Source organism: Trichomonas vaginalis, chromosome II, assembly GCF_026262505.1.
Source record: "Trichomonas vaginalis G3 chromosome II, whole genome shotgun sequence".
Classification (NCBI taxonomy): Eukaryota; Parabasalia; order Trichomonadida; family Trichomonadidae; genus Trichomonas; species Trichomonas vaginalis.
In genome coordinates this window covers 19,253,034-19,268,999 of record NC_067204.1, presented here as the reverse complement: position 1 = coordinate 19,268,999, position 15,966 = coordinate 19,253,034, and the positions used below count along the sequence as shown (strand labels likewise).

The following is a 15,966-nucleotide window of genomic DNA, read 5'->3' as shown; positions in this document are numbered from 1 at the left end:
TATTACGAATATGTCTTATTATTAGCAATATGTTAATGATATACGAATAATGACAATAGATTTTTTATCGAATCCGAATTTCGGATCATCAATATCATTGATTTCACTATGTTTCAACATTTCAATACATTCATACCATAGAATGAGTCAATTTCATAATGATTTCCTTTATATGGCTTTCGATATTTAAAATTTCGAGTTCGTTTCGAGCCATCGTAGTCAAAAACATGATAAATTAAGATAGAAAGTTCAAACATTTATGAGTTAACAAAAGGATAGAGATTTCAATTAGGCAGTTTCAGCTGCAATGAAGCTTAACGACTTCTCGCATGTAGGTTCTTCGATGTATACTAGATCGTTGTCATTTTTGATCTCATCTTCTACTGAATATCCACCAGAAAATGAGAATATGAAGCATAAGCCTCCATTTTGGGCAGCACGTGATGTTGCCAGTCCTAAAAGAAGGTTCTGACCGATTTCCTGTGGTGCAGCAAAAAGACAAATAATCAGTGAACAAACCCAAGTAAGAGTCGCACGAAATGCCAGTCTAATTTTGAGAATTGATGTTTGGTCTGACGTTTCTGACTTCAGTTCAACCAAATTTGAGAGATTTCTGAGAAGTGTGTATAAAATGTGAACAAAAGCGCCAGTTGCAACGAAACCAGCAGTGAGACTGATTGCAAGACTGATATGGAGGTCAAGGATAAATAGAGAAACACCCATAAGAAACAATAAGAATTACCGAAAAAGTGACAAAACATCAAAAACAGGGAGGGGAGTAGTAGGATAGGAAGGGTTGTGTGACTTTTTTTGTTACGTCTATATATAGATGAAGGTATATTTTCACATCTTCTATATATAGATGATATAAAAATTTTTTCTTACGTTTTTTAAGTCATGAATTCGTAAGAAAGCGCGACATTATTAAATAAATTAGTAATAAATATTATATACTAAACACATTAAAAAATTAACATTAATTTTAAAATAATTTATTTTTTATCTTTTATAAAAGAAGCTATATATAGATGATGTCAGATATTCCGCGATTAATTAAACATTGTTTAAATCCTGAATGGGTTAAACTTCAATTTAAAAATGAAGATTGTGAATTATTAAATGAATATGAAAGCCAAAATAAGCTAATGAGGTATAAATATAATGATAAAGAATATTTAATTTCATGGAATCAATGGAGTCATAATCAAAGACCTCATAAACGAGAAGAAGAAATTGAAAATAATGAAATGGAAATCATTGATGACATTAAAGAGGATGGAATTCCTAAATTTTGTAGAAAAACCTTTAGAACTAAGTTAGGAGCATATAAACGTAGAGTATTAAATCCTGAATATCTTAAACATTTATTTAAAAAGGAAGACTGTGAATTATTAAACGCTAATGAATATGAAAATGCTAAATCAAAATTGAAATATAAATATATTGGAAGTGATGAAAGGTGTAAAGATAAAGATAAAGTTTATTCAGTTTCATATAATAACTGGCACACGTTAGGGATAAGAAAACATTTAGGAGATTATGGTAAAAGTTCTGAATTCTTTAAATCTAGTATATACGAGAGAGTAAAAGAAATTAGAAATAATTATTTTCATGAATAAAAAATAAACTTCTTACGAAAAATTAGAAACTTAGTTATGTTTATTATTTTATTTTTTTATTTTGTATGAAATGAGCGTCAAAACTAACAACGTTAAAAAATTAGGATTCACAAACGAGGAAATAAAGGATATATTAGATGAGATGTGTTATGAAGTTAGTAAATATTATTTAAGAAATTGTCAAAAATTTGCCGAGTTATTAAATGATTTAGATTATGATGGAAAAATGAATAAAGATGATGTTATAAATTTCTTATATCCCACATCTGAAGAAGAAAAACCTAAAGAACCTGATGTTTTCCCTGAATATTATGAAGAACGGATTAAAGATGATGAATACGATGAAATTGAAAGACTGGAAAAAATAAGAGATGAAATAGATGAAAAAATTAAGGAATTAAGAGAAGTTGAAAAATATAATGAAAATGAAGTAGAGGGTTTAATGAATATCCCAGCTTCAGAATCAGCAGTTCAGAAATCTCATGAAGAAAGATATAAAAATTATGTCTCAGAATCAACACAAAATTTATTAGATGGCGAAATAGATGAAACACTTTCAGAAGAAGGTACTAAATTTATACGTAAACATAAGTTACAATTTATTGATAATGAAAAATACCCCTGTATCCTACTTTCACCACCTTTAGATTCCGAAAAATTCAAAAAAGCTCTTAAAAACGTGACATATGCAACTAATACGATTAAGAAAGAAGATCATGATATTTACACAAATTATTATTTAAATAAATGCACAGGTGTTGATAAAGTTTTTGATTTATTAGATAAAATATCAAAAGAAACCATTGGAACATATAAAATTTTATGTGATTGTGGTTTCATTATTGAAGATACTAATAATGTTTCATATGAAAGAACAGCACCGAAGGAAGACGAAGTGGAAAGGTCTATACCATTCGTTATTAAGAATATAAAAGATATGAAAACTTATAAACATTATATTTATTCATTTATTTCAGAAAAAATGGAAGCAACCCATAAAACATCTTCTCATCATTTTATAGCTATTCATACATTCCTTTTCAAAGTTGTGAAATTAAATAAGACAGGAATTAGATTTAATGTGTCAGGGTACGCATTCTTGAGTAAATTAAAATGTATTCGTCACGTCGCAGATGATAAAAATTTATGTGTTCTTAATTCATTTTATGGGCTTTAAAAAATAAACTTTATTTTTATTTATTTTTTAATTTTTTATTCTTACATAAATGAACAAAAACGGAACAGCTAAAATGAATGATAATCAAATTAGAGCAGAAGGTAGAAGGTTATTTAAACGCTTCTATAACATTCCTGATGGTGTTAATCCTAAAACTCGTAGAAGCTATTTAAATGAAGCAATAGATTCATATGAAGGGTTTGACATTTCATCAGAAAGTGAGAGATTAGCGAGAATGTTAAATGTTAATATTGATTTCTATTATTGTGATCCTCAACCAGAAGACGTGGACATAAATAAGGTAGACTTTCCATTAGTGGAATCAATAATGATAGATCCAGAATTTGAAACAGTAAATATTTTATTAACACAGAGTCCATGTGGAAAACTTCACGCTGACAGAATAACAGACGTTGAAGCACTCACCGGCTATAGAGTTTGTCCATATTGTAAAGAAGAAGTTTATTCTATCCGTGATGATCCAGAAAGGAAAAACCAAAGAAGATTTTTAAAGCATTGTGAGAAATGTAAAGAAAATAATGGAAGATTAATTCAAGACGTTCAATTGCAAAAGACCCAGCAACCATATGCACCACATATTACGAAACAGAAGATATATCAGTGGTTATTAGCTCATAATTTGCAGGAATATTATCAACCGACAAGATATTATATTACTTTTGACTTCGAAACATTAGAGACTAAAGAAGAATTACAACTTTCTGAGTGTGCAACTTTGAACGCTTACTTAAAACCATTCATGGTATCATCAACGGTTAAATTAAATGATAAAACATATACGAGGAATTTTTGCTTAACTTCGAGTGATTCTTTTATTTCTGATTGGATTGAGTTTTTATTTTCAACCTGTTCATTAGTTGCTAAATCAAATATTGAACAATATGAAGAATTAATGAAGCCGCAAACGGACTCTTTGAGTCCTGAAGGTCTTTCAGACCAAACATTAAATGAAAAACAGAAGGAAGCATTTAAAGAACTTCTAGATGAGGAATTCAATAAAGTGAATATCATAGGTTTTAATTCGGGAAAGTTTGATTTAAATTTAATTCTTCGTGATTTAAACACTGCAAAATGGAAAATAAAATCAATGCTGGGTTCTTCTTCTCAATTTAAGCAAATCATTGTAAAGAAAACAAACGTTCCATATGAATTGAGATTTATTGACATCAGAAATTATATAGCGGGTGGGACATTAGACCAATTCACTCAAGATTTCGGAAACAATAAATCACGTGTTAAATCCTTTTTCCCTTATCAATTCATCACATGGGAGAATTACGAAGAAGAATTATATAAAGAGGAACCATTCACTCAAGATTCATTTTATTCAGCATTAACCCAAGAAACTATATCAGATAGTGATTATCAAATATATCTCAATGATGCTAAAAATTTTAAGAATAGATTAGAATATTTTATTCATTATTGCAATAAAGATGTTGAAATTATGATTGACCCAATTGATAAAATTATTGAAGAAACATTTGTTTATAAAATTGACATGCTTCATAATCTTTCTTTATCATCGAATGCTTCAATGATTCGTTACGCTTTAGCATATAAAGACTTTAATCCTAATGAAAAATATCCTGAGGAAGAGATAGAATCAAGTTTTGAATTAACGAAAAAGTATTGGAAATATAAAATTGAATCATATAAGAAACAAGATGAAAAAGCAGAAAGGGATACTAAAAATAATGTTTCAATGGATGATTTTCAATACTATCACGATTTAATCCTTTCATCTAAATGCAAAATGTGTGGTAAAGCGTTTACATATGCAAATAAACCAACATTGGATAGAATCGATAATGAAAAACCACATACCAAAGAAAATTGTCAGTTAATGTGTTGTTATTGCAATGTCGTAAAATCAAATAAAGATGAAGATGTTCAACGTTTAAGAATCAATTTAAGAAATTACGCATTAAAAAATAATTTACCAATGACTTTAGATTCAGTTGAAGCTTATCACATTCTCCGTAATGGAATTACTGGTGGTCTATCAAATGTTCAACATCGTGTTAATCTTAAAGGAATCACGCACATTAATAAACTTTCATATAATCCAGAAACTAAAACTGTATCAAATGAGGACACCACCAACATTATGACTCATTTCGTTGGTGTTGATTTTAATTCATTATATCCTTCATCATTTTCATCTAATCCTCATGATTTCATTCAATATACTGACCATAAAATGTATATGCCGGGAAGATTGAATGGTGTTATCATTTGTGATACAGCAACAAAGAAAGCAAAAGCACTGGGAATAATTAAGAAGAGAAATACTTTATTCGTGGCTGAAGTAAAGGGTCACATTGATGAAAAATACATTAATGATTACATAAACTTTTTACCGATAATAAGAAACTTAGATATTATCACAGATGAAAAAACAATTGGCAGTTTTATGTATAATTACATGAAATCAAACAATCTACCAGTTGACCAGAAACAGAGGAAATTAACTCAATTAGCATCAACACACAACCAATATCAACCATTTTCTTCTTATTATCTATGGTATCTAATAGACAGATTTCATTTTATCATTGATGATATTCAATCAATTTTAACATTTACGAAAAACACTTGCTTTAATGAATTTGCGAACAAATTTATGAACGAAAGACAAAAGGCTGAATTAGAAGGAAATAAAGGAAAAAGTTTATTTTGCAAATTTCACTTAATGGATCATATGGTTACGATGCAATGAATACACAAAATTACGCAAAGACTAAAATAATGAATGCACAGAGGCACGCGTTGCATGTATGTCAAATAAGTTTAAAAACATAAGAGAAATAGGAAGAGGATACGTATCAAGTGATGCTCAAAGATAGATTTTATAGATGTGATACATGTTTACAAGAGGCATTTTTTACTTTAGATAATGCAAAATACTGGTATTTAGTTTTCATTTATGATTTTATGTATAAATGCATGAATCTTAATCGTTTTCATTTCATTGAAGGTGATACCGATTCATCTTATTGGGCATTGCTGGCGACCAAATCTTCCTAACACTCAAGCATTTCAAGCAATTGTTACCGATAAACAATTTTATGATAAAAACATTTTCAAATTCGCACCTTTTGATTTCTTCTGTTTTGATGAGAAATTTAAACCTAAATTAAAGAATAAAGCTGAAGAAAAAGCACATGAGAAGAAGTTATTGGGTTTAGCAATTGAGAAACAAGGTGATAACATGGTTGCTTTATGTCCTAAGTGTTATACATCATTCAACGGTTCAATTGATGGGGGTGATTTTAAAAAGATTGCACAAAAAATGAAAGGTGTTAGTTTACGACAAAATAAGCAATTAACACCTAAAAATTATTTGGATATAATAAATGATAAAGTGATATTTGATGGTCAGAATATTAATTTACAACTTAAAAACAGGTCAATGACTCGCTTAACAATCGGTAAGACTGCATTAACAGGAGCACACACTAAGGCTGTATGTTGTGAAAATGGATGTTGTATACCATTTATTTAATACAATTTTGAATAATTTATTTTTAATGAAATGCCACAGAAGAGACAAAAGGAACCGTTAATGATGGTTTTGATACTATGATTCAAAGAGGTGGGCACCCTTAAACATTTATTTTATTTTTATATAAATGGATAACACAGATTTAAAAATTTTAATTGATGATTTAGTACTTAATCAAAATTTTCTTAATTATTATGAATTAAAATCATATCTCCAAAAATATGATAACAATATAACGGGTGATGATATGGATTATTATTATCCGTATTATAAAAATGAAGTTTTGAAATATCATGATAAAATAATTTCTAAAATTAAAGACAAAATTAAAAATAATGAATATACAAAGGAAAAAACTAAATCACAACTTAAACAGTTGAAAGATTTCAAAAATAAAGTATTAACAGAAGAAGATATTGATGAATTATATAAATTATATAATCCTGAGCCGCAAAAGCCAAAGGAACAAAAACAAATGGTACAAAACGCCCAGGTCCTTCAGACCATAAATGATGCACAAGCTTTAATTTATGATTCATTAGTTAAACCATATTCAGCCCGACTTTTAAATGAAGATCAACTTTTGGAATTCATCCTTCAACATAAACTCGAAGCGGGAAAGTATATCAAACCTTTATATACAGCATATTTAAAACAAATGAATAGAATACATCCAGAATTAATGAAAGGAGGAATGAAATCCAAAATCAAAGCAGATAAAATTAAACCACTTACAACACCAAAACCTCCAACAGTAGTACTCCTCCTCCTTCAGTTAATCCTTCATCATTCACTTTATTATATCCATTTCAAACATTAAAGAAGCAAAAAGATTTTAAAAGGATTTCAAGATATTAAATAAACCAATTGACCCAAAAATTCAACCGTTAAAGGAAAAATTTAGTCGCCCTTCATTTGCACTATATCCATATTCATACGAAATCGATCATCTGGAATATTCAAAAGGAAACGTTACTTATTTATTTGCCATTAACATTAACACCAGATATTTATATTGCATTCCGGTGAAAGGGAAAACAGAACAGGAAACAAGAAGAGCTATTCAATACTTACTAGATCATGAAAGAGTAGATAATATAGGGGTGATGGTGATAAAGGATTTCAGGCAGCTATGACTCATTATTTCCCACAAATTAATTTTTACTTTTCATCCTCTCCATATACGTTTCATAATAAAATAGTTGATGCGGTAATGAGAACTCTTAGAGATGCGTTAGGGGTTAACGGTCAGATATACTGGGATGGAAATCATGACTCCATCATACAGCAGTTAGTATATTATTACAATAATACATGGCATAGAACTATAAACATGAAACCAGTGGAAATGAAAAATGATATTTCAAAAGAATGGGAATATATTAGAAAGCAAATGGAAAGGTTAAATGATGTTAAACGTGAACAAATTAATTCGGGGCTCATGAATTTTAAACAAGGGAATAAAGTTTTAATTCATCTCGATTATGGAAAAACTGATAAATCAATGACAAAAAGAAGACGAAGATTTGACACAATAGCTGAGTTTGTTAGATATATTAACGGCAATGCATTAGTTGAGGTTAACAATAAATTAATAGAAATTCCGATTTATTTTATTACTCCATTATATTTAAATAATATTTAATTTTTTTATTTCGTAAGAAAATGAGTGACAACAAAGCAGTCAAGAGTCCAGACAATGAATATAAAAAGAAACTAAACAGAATTAAATCAAAAATATGCTATTACAAAAAGAAGTCGCAATGCGGTGGGGTTGAAAACGATAAAGAAATAATCGAAAAATTAGAAACTTATCGTTCAATCATTAAACTGAGTGAAGCAAAAATAAAAGAATTTAATAAAATAAATAAATTGATTGGAAGAGATGAATTTAATAAAGATGAATTTTTAAACTCAATCCAAATTTAATTTTTATTCCTCTTCGACAACGTCTCTCTTTCCATCATTACTGCATAACCACATTTTCTCAATTTTAGTGGTTTGTTATTTTTAGCAAGTTCTCGCATCATTTTTATCATTTCCTCCCTTGTTATGATTCGTGGTAAATTTTGAGCTTGTGGGGTATTCATTTATGATAAAAATAAAAATTTGTTATCACTTATTTTATCGTTAATGTTTTTAGGTTATTCAATAATTAATTATTTTTGAATGACCTGAAAACATTAACGTAACCATTAACGTAACCATTAACGTAACCATTTATTTCTGCAGTTCATCCATTACTTCATTACCTAATTAATTACAGACATAAAATATATTTAGTTCATTCATTGAACTCTATACCATGCGTAAACTGTCATAAATGGCGGCATGTAATCTTTACTTTGTCCCGTTGTTTGTGTATATCCTGAAACGCGATGTGTATGGTTTCCTCCTCCCTCAGTGTTACTCCAGTAACAATCTATAGCAAACTTAACGTTGTCTTTAACATCATATCCTTTACCTTTTATCATTGCTGACCAATCCCAATATCTATGCTTATGCCAACCCGCTTGAGATGTACTTAAATCTATGTAGTGACTATGTGCAGGTAAATTTTCACCTGAAATCGTTTTACTTCCTCCTGTTTCCTTTGAAGAGTTTGCACAATACAAAAACCTGTCAACTATTTGTTCCCACGTACCGAAACCCAGAACTGTTGCTGGATTTGTTGAGTTCATTGACGTATAAATAGAGCCTATAGGATATAATGTTTGAAGTATTTCTGTCTTTAATGTTTGAAGCTCTTTTTTGTCTGCTTTCTTGTCATATAAATCTTGAGCAGTGAATTTAATATTATCTTCATCCTTCATGACATAAACATCTTTACATCTAATGTTTCTCATCGTCGTTATGTTGTCATCCGATGTTAAACCTTGTGGAAAGTTAGGAGGTTTACAATATAATACATCCCCACCAGTTTCTTCAACCGTTCCTTCAATACTTTCTATAGCAACAGTTGTAAAACTTGTATGTGTATGGTTCTTATCTGCCTTCTTCTCTAACTCATTGTTAACATAAGTTTTATCTGCTTTAAGGTCTAAACATTCTGAAACCCATCCTGTATCAGCTTTAATTTTAAGAATCTTCGATGTCCGTTCATGATACCATTCAACCCTTTCTATAATTTCATTATCTTTTTCATTAACATATTCCTTATCTGCCTTCTTCATTAATGCACTAGCCACAAGTCCCTTATCTGCTTTCTTCATTAATTCACTAACCACATATTCCTTATCTGCTTTCTTCATTAATTCACTTACCACATATTCCTTATCTGCTTTCTTCATTATGTCATTTAGGAAACCTTTTATGAATTCCTCATTTAAATTAAATCTTCCAATCTTCAAAACTTTAGGAAATGCATTTAATGCGTAATATCTTTGTTCTTCTGGTGGAATTGATGTTATATCATCCGTTATACCTTTAATTTTTGAATTCATAAATAAAATTTCTTTTATATTTGATATCACTGCACCACCTTTGCAAACGAATTCGAAATGGTCATTTTTCAATACTATCTCCAAATCTCCATATTTCAACCTTTGCGTTTGTTCTGCCGTCTTTGAATTATATGCATATATGGCGTATGTAATGGTCTGTGCCTTAAGTTGTTGTGGTTGCTGTTGTTTAATCATTTATTATGATTTAAAAATAAATATTTAATCCGTTATCTCATCAGCTATTTTTTCTATTTGAAATTGCCATAATATTTCATTCATGAATTCTAAATCACAATCAAATAGGTCAGTTATTCTAAATTTAATATTTGATAAATCTTTTGAATGAAGAAGAAATGAATTCCCGGATAATTGAAACGGATATGATAAAGAAAATGTGTTTAAGTTGATGGATAAAATGTTTTGTATTGATGAGTAAGAGTTAGGGTCTAATGTTTGATGTGAAAATCTCATTGGGGTATTAACTTTATCACATTTGATTAAAATGAAATTGGAACCAGTGTCAGAATACAAACATCCCAACATCTTTTTCAAAATTTAATATCCCAACAATGAACGAAGATGAGGAGTACAAAATTTAATTTTCAGCGGAAATTTAATAAGGTTATTTATTTCATCAAGTTCAAAAAGTTTATCAGGTTTTGATTTAAAATTTTCTTCATACCATACGATAAATGATTCATTTAAATAACTTAAAATCATGTTAATATCCCATTTCGTTATCACATTATTTATATACATATCATACGTTTTTTCTTGGTCATCTTTAATAAATGATATATAATCTGAAGGGTCTAAAAGAATGGGATTAAATTTACCACTCACAGAAACGAGAGTAACATTATAAATTCCGCTAACTGTTAAATTTAATTCACAGTTATTATTCGAAATAATATTGATAATTGACATTTTTTATTACGATTAAAAATATGGTAAAGCGTTATTTTCCAGTGATAAATAAAACTAGAATAAGATTACCTCAAGAATTCATAAATTCAACGAATAAGAAATTCATTCATGTTATAAATTTAGTGTTTTCAGAAAAATATGAGTCAATGTCATATTCATCATCGGGTTATATTTCACTTCATTCAAATTTAGTTCAATCAAACCCATATAATGACCATTTCATAAGATTTTCAGTGGTATTAAAAATGCAATTGATAGATTAAAATATGAACAGATTGACAATATCGAATTTTTGGAATTTTGGTTTAAATATCCCGATGGAAAAAAGATTGAAGTTAAAGATAAAGCTGATACAATAACAAAAAACAATTACAATGACCGATCGGATAGTGGGAACAAAAAGAAATAAAACAAACGATAGAAACTGGTGAAAGGTCAATTATTATTGATTATGATTCAAAGGATTATTATTCAATAATGTTAATGCTTGAATATTAAATGGCCTTAACAAAGAATTTTTCAAGTGATATTTTATATTCATCAACTATTTTATTATAAATATCATTATATGTTAAATGAAGTTCAGTTGTTGTTCTGTTCTTTGATATCTTAATTGTGCTAATATCCTTTATAGGATTTATTTTTGCAACTGTTCCGCAGCATGAAACCTCATCATCTATGAAAAATTGAATCTTAACGTCTGAATCCTGAACATCACAAAGAATGGCGATAATGTGAATTAATGATTCATAAGGTAAAAATAATTAAACCGGATTGATCAATTAAATTTATTATTGAATCATAATTATTAATTATTATATCACGGTAAATTTTCATTAATTCAGAATTAATGTCTATTTTATATGGCGCATTGCGACTGGAATCGTAGATTCCTGGGTTCTCGATGTTTGATGAAAGAGGTGGGGGGTATGTTGGATAAGTGGGAATTTCAACAGGTTCTTTACCGGGTTCAGATAAAATGATTGGGTCTCCATTCTCATGGTTTTCTTCATTCTCTTCATTCTTCGGTAAGTCACGAGTTAATAAATTTGGTTGAGTTGCTGACCTTGTTAATTCAGGGCTAACATTAACTTTAACATTTTGAATGATTCGTGATTTATCATCATTTACGTTATAACCAACCGTAATCTCTGCTTTTGCGTTTGTGTTCTTTTGACTTGTGAAACGTCTTCTCATTTATAATTGAATAAAAAAAGAAAAATATATTTAAAGTTTTATTTAGTTGTTACGTAATATCCCAAGGTTCATCATTGTTTGCTTATACTTTCTTTGTAACTGCACCAATTATGTTATTGATATTGCTTTGAGTTTCTTCCAGTCTTATTTTATCATTTACAATATCTTTAATCATTTTCATTACATGCATTCTTAAAACCATCTGATTTTTCCAATTTACGTCTATCACTTTCTTTAATTAAATCAAAGTTATAACCTTGTTGAGAATAAAGTGGTTTCTTTATCAATTCCTTGAACGCTTCTGAAAGTGAAGATGAAGAAATTCTTGCCACTTGAATTGGTTTAAATTCTGCTTTCATTGCTTCTTTCTGTTCATTGAACACTGGATCGAATAAAGCAACTTTAAAGAATTTCTTAGCTGGAATTTCAGGTCTCAAATTTGTATATTGACCATCAAACTGATTAACATATCGTGGTAATCCATCCGGTCCCTCTTCAATAGCATTTAATTCTTCATTGAAATAAGAATATGGATTATGACGGTATGAATTAATTGGACCATGTTCACCTTCTCCAATGTATTGTTTAACAGCTTTTCCATTTTCATCAAATTGTATAGGATAACATTCATTATATGCTTTACGTTTAGGATAATCAGATACAGTTAATTTATACCCATTTATGACTTTAATATTACCTTGACCATCAGTAACGAAAACTTCATTTATACCATCAGGTTTTCCATTTGGTCCTGTAATGTCTGCTTCATGTGCTTCCCAATTTAGACCATGACGTTTGGCATATGCTTGAGCTTCTGGTAATGTTAAAACATTTCTCATTTGTTTAACATCTTTTTGAAGACCAGCAACAATGTGGACTAATTCTTTCATTCCATCAGGAACTTTCATAGTTCTATTATATGCACCCCCCTTTTTGTTTGTCCCTTGTTTTAATGGAACCTGTAGAAGATTTGCAATTTCAGTCATGTTTAATTATAAATAAAAAATAAAAATTAATTATAAAAAGTTAATCAAATTTAACACCTCCTTTATTTAAATCAACTATTATTTTTCCATGTTCACCTAATTGCTGATATTGTGTGTAAAGTTCATTAATGCTCATTGGTAAATTCACTTGATAAAGCATAACGTTCAACTGTTGACGACTAAACCCACTGAAAATGAAAAGGGTTGATAGATTTGATTTAATGTTTGTGCTTAATGCTTTGAAGTATTGAACAGCCATGAAGAATGAACACTGAATGTGTCGACATTGAGTTAATAACTGATTAAAATATGATTTCTCATTTGTTATTAGTTTTGATTTCACGGCATCATCTAGAAAAATGAGTGAATGCAAAAATTCTCTATCAAAATTTGAAATAGAAAGTGTTTCAAATAATTCATCCCGTTGTTTATCAATAATTTTATCCTCTAATCCTTGCTTCTTGATTGTATTATATAATTCTTTATACATTAAAAAGTTTTTTAAATAATCTTCTGCTTCTTCTTGTGATAAATAAATAATTGGAATTTTGATTAAATGCTTTAAAGATTCAAATGTATCATCTGAAGGTGAACCTGAACGGTTGATATAAATTAACACATGTGAATGGGGGGAAGTGTTAGCAATAATGATAATTTGTTTTAATATCGTTAATGTTTTACCTTTATTTTGTTTACCAATTGCTGCAGTGATTGAATTTAAGTAACATTCAGAATATGGAATTTTCATTAATTTTTCCTTAGATAGAGCATTTCTATTATCACTCAATGCTTCATTAATCATATCATCTACGTATGTATTATATACTCCTGCTAATTCTTCAGAATTTAAATCCATTTAATCAAAAATAAATTTATAATTTTAAACATTTCTATTCATCAATATTTCATCATATGAACTTCTATACTGTGGTGGTGTACCTGTTGGATGATATTTCAAACCTTCATCCGGTGTCCATGTCCAATACGTAGTCCTAGTAAACCAAACCTGAGGAGGATTTGTCACTTTGAACAGTAAGTGTCATTTTCACCCTGAATGATTGGATAAGCTTTCACTTGTACTGTAACTTGTGATTGAAAGTTTCTAATCCATCAAAGAATATACCCGCTCCATCACGTTGAACTGGAATAGTGCATAAGAATGAAGTTTGGTCTTTCCATGTTCTAGCTAATGGCATGCCATCATCATCATTCAGTGGTCTAGTTAATGAGTCCTCGTATTCTTCTGTGCATTCATTCACTCCATCTAAATCAGAAGCTTGAAGCATACGTGTAAAGAATATGTCACCCACTGTGGTCATCGCTTGATCGGGGAAGTTTCTGGAATCTATAGTGACCTGAAGACCTCGAAGCATTGGATTTTCTAAAACTGTTCTTTGCATTGCATTCTTCGGAAATGCTAACACAACATCTGTAACATTATGAAGAGCGTATGAGAAATCTGAGCTGATACCTTCAGGAGTGATGCAACCTCCATTTAGTGAACGAACGTCAATATGTTGAGCTGGAATCATGAATGGATCTTCCTTACTGAATAAACGTGGTATTGCTTTAACTGATTCTTCAATTAAACCGTATCCTGGTGTAATGCATTTATCCTCTAAAACTTCCATCTTTGTGCATGAAATAATAACGTCTTCAACTGTTGCGTCAGCAGATGTAGCGGCTAAGCTTGTAATTAATTTGGCAGGAAGTCCGATTTGTTGGAATTTGCGATCATATTTATAAACATGATTCATAATCTTTTCATAATTTTCATCAGTTATCTTTTCATAAACGTAATTTTGTAAATCAGCAACTCTTAACGGGTCAACCTGACAAAATACTAAAGTATCCCTGAAAACATAATATTTAAGAATGATTTCACCAAATGATTTAGGATAATCATCGAACGCCTGAAATGCTAACAAATCATTTACCGGAATAATCATATCAAAAGTGATATCAACTTCTTCATTTGCTTTCTTGAAAACTTCTGAAGGGTCAATATATTTACCACATACTGAGTTATCATATTTTTGAACATTATTATATAACGAATGAACAAACTTTTTAACTTTCCTTTCTGATTTTGGTTTATATGTTGCAAATGCCGAAAGATTCACGGGCGCAATCCATCTGAAGATAACCAGCATCACCTCTTTCAGTTTCTACTTCTAATTGTTTAAAGCTTTGATTTGATGATTTGTAACCAACGAATAAACGCATGCATTTAAAAGCGGCATCACATGTGAAAGCTTTATTTGAAACTAGAGTTGCTTTAACTTTGCGTTTAATATATGTGTCACCTAATTGGTTCACATCATGAGCCGGATTTGTAATTCTTAAATGAGTTTGTTTATCATCAAAATATGGAGCATCAGAGTCATAGCATGAACTTTCAAGTTCTCTATAATATCTTCTACCGTCATTCTTTGCGAATATTTCATTTATCTTTTCGAATGAATGAAACACATTTCCATTAATCGGTTTAGTGTTTGGCACTAAATAGTTAGTCGTCATTTATTAATAAATAAAAAATCAAAATTAAAAGATGAAAATGAATTTTTAATTTTAATGAAATAATCAACTATGGCTGCAGGTATATTTAAGAAACTGTGGGATAAAGTAAAAAGAGGAGCGCATAAAGTTTGGGAAACAATGAAGAAAGGAGCAAATTGGATATTTAAGAATAAAGAAGCAATTAGTGACATTGCTGAATCAATAACGCCAAAAGCTGCCCCAATAAGAGAAATTTTAAATAAAGGAGAAAAAGTTTATCAAAGACTACAACCGATACTAAGATAAAAATAATTTATTTTTTCCACTATCTACCTCCTATTTTATTAAGTATTCCTTCAGCAATTCCACCAATTGCGTTACCTGCTTGTGCTCCCATCGCCGGATTACCTGCTTTAGTACCTAATACTCCACCTATGATAGTTCCTGCCGTTTTCGCTACTGGTGCCAAAAAGTTTGCAATAGGTTTAATAATCTTTTGATGAACCCAACCCGCAGCTTTCTTAATTCCTTCCCATAATTTTTTAAAGAATCCTGCCGCCATTTCTGATTTAATATTAATTAAAAAATA

At 29.6% G+C, this 15,966-nt stretch overlaps 10 protein-coding genes and 1 pseudogene across 11 annotated transcripts, besides 2 other annotated features; 5 read left to right on the top strand and 6 right to left on the bottom strand.

Moving 5' to 3' along the window:
• Positions 1-288: 288 nt before the first annotated feature.
• TVAGG3_0571610 (uncharacterized protein) lies at positions 289-723 on the bottom strand (the record flags this gene model as incomplete). The annotated part of the gene is made up of 1 exon (XM_001309964.1): positions 289-723. One exon carries the CDS (start codon positions 721-723, stop codon positions 289-291), a length of 435 nt encoding a protein of 144 aa, XP_001309965.1.
• A 2-nt stretch (positions 724-725) lies between these two features.
• Positions 726-777: a mobile genetic element.
• An 841-nt stretch (positions 778-1,618) lies between these two features.
• Positions 1,619-14,332: a mobile genetic element.
• On the top strand, positions 1,690-2,796 carry TVAGG3_0571580 (uncharacterized protein; the record flags this gene model as incomplete). The annotated part of the gene is made up of 1 exon (XM_051238804.1): positions 1,690-2,796. One exon carries the CDS (start codon positions 1,690-1,692, stop codon positions 2,794-2,796), a length of 1,107 nt encoding a protein of 368 aa, XP_051096628.1.
• TVAGG3_0571570 (DNA/RNA polymerase superfamily) lies at positions 2,846-4,251 on the top strand (the record flags this gene model as incomplete). The annotated part of the gene is made up of 1 exon (XM_051238803.1): positions 2,846-4,251. A coding segment is annotated over one exon (1,406 nt), but the record flags the coding sequence as incomplete, so codon positions are not given.
• Positions 4,265-4,986, top strand: TVAGG3_0571560 (DNA/RNA polymerase superfamily; the record flags this gene model as incomplete). Its single annotated transcript, XM_051238802.1, has 1 exon — positions 4,265-4,986. A coding segment is annotated over one exon (722 nt), but the record flags the coding sequence as incomplete, so codon positions are not given.
• Positions 6,453-7,221, top strand: TVAGG3_0571550 (annotated as a pseudogene). The gene has a single exon. A coding segment is annotated over exon 1 (769 nt).
• On the bottom strand, positions 8,614-9,963 carry TVAGG3_0571540 (phage tail repeat-like family; the record flags this gene model as incomplete). Its single annotated transcript, XM_051238801.1, has 1 exon — positions 8,614-9,963. One exon carries the CDS (start codon positions 9,961-9,963, stop codon positions 8,614-8,616), a length of 1,350 nt encoding a protein of 449 aa, XP_051096625.1.
• Positions 12,113-12,878, bottom strand: TVAGG3_0571530 (uncharacterized protein; the record flags this gene model as incomplete). Its single annotated transcript, XM_051238800.1, has 1 exon — positions 12,113-12,878. A coding segment is annotated over one exon (766 nt), but the record flags the coding sequence as incomplete, so codon positions are not given.
• On the bottom strand, positions 12,919-13,368 carry TVAGG3_0571520 (uncharacterized protein; the record flags this gene model as incomplete). The annotated part of the gene is made up of 1 exon (XM_051238799.1): positions 12,919-13,368. One exon carries the CDS (start codon positions 13,366-13,368, stop codon positions 12,919-12,921), a length of 450 nt encoding a protein of 149 aa, XP_051096623.1.
• A 640-nt stretch (positions 14,333-14,972) lies between the features above and the next one.
• TVAGG3_0571500 (uncharacterized protein) lies at positions 14,973-15,398 on the bottom strand (the record flags this gene model as incomplete). The annotated part of the gene is made up of 1 exon (XM_051238798.1): positions 14,973-15,398. The coding sequence occupies one exon, from the start codon at positions 15,396-15,398 to the stop codon at positions 14,973-14,975; it is 426 nt and encodes a 141-aa protein (XP_051096622.1).
• A 69-nt stretch (positions 15,399-15,467) lies between these two features.
• On the top strand, positions 15,468-15,683 carry TVAGG3_0571490 (uncharacterized protein; the record flags this gene model as incomplete). Its single annotated transcript, XM_001291431.1, has 1 exon — positions 15,468-15,683. One exon carries the CDS (start codon positions 15,468-15,470, stop codon positions 15,681-15,683), a length of 216 nt encoding a protein of 71 aa, XP_001291432.1.
• A 19-nt stretch (positions 15,684-15,702) lies between these two features.
• Positions 15,703-15,939, bottom strand: TVAGG3_0571480 (N-acetylmuramoyl-l-alanine amidase family; the record flags this gene model as incomplete). Its single annotated transcript, XM_001291432.1, has 1 exon — positions 15,703-15,939. One exon carries the CDS (start codon positions 15,937-15,939, stop codon positions 15,703-15,705), a length of 237 nt encoding a protein of 78 aa, XP_001291433.1.
• Positions 15,940-15,966: the final 27 nt, after the last annotated feature.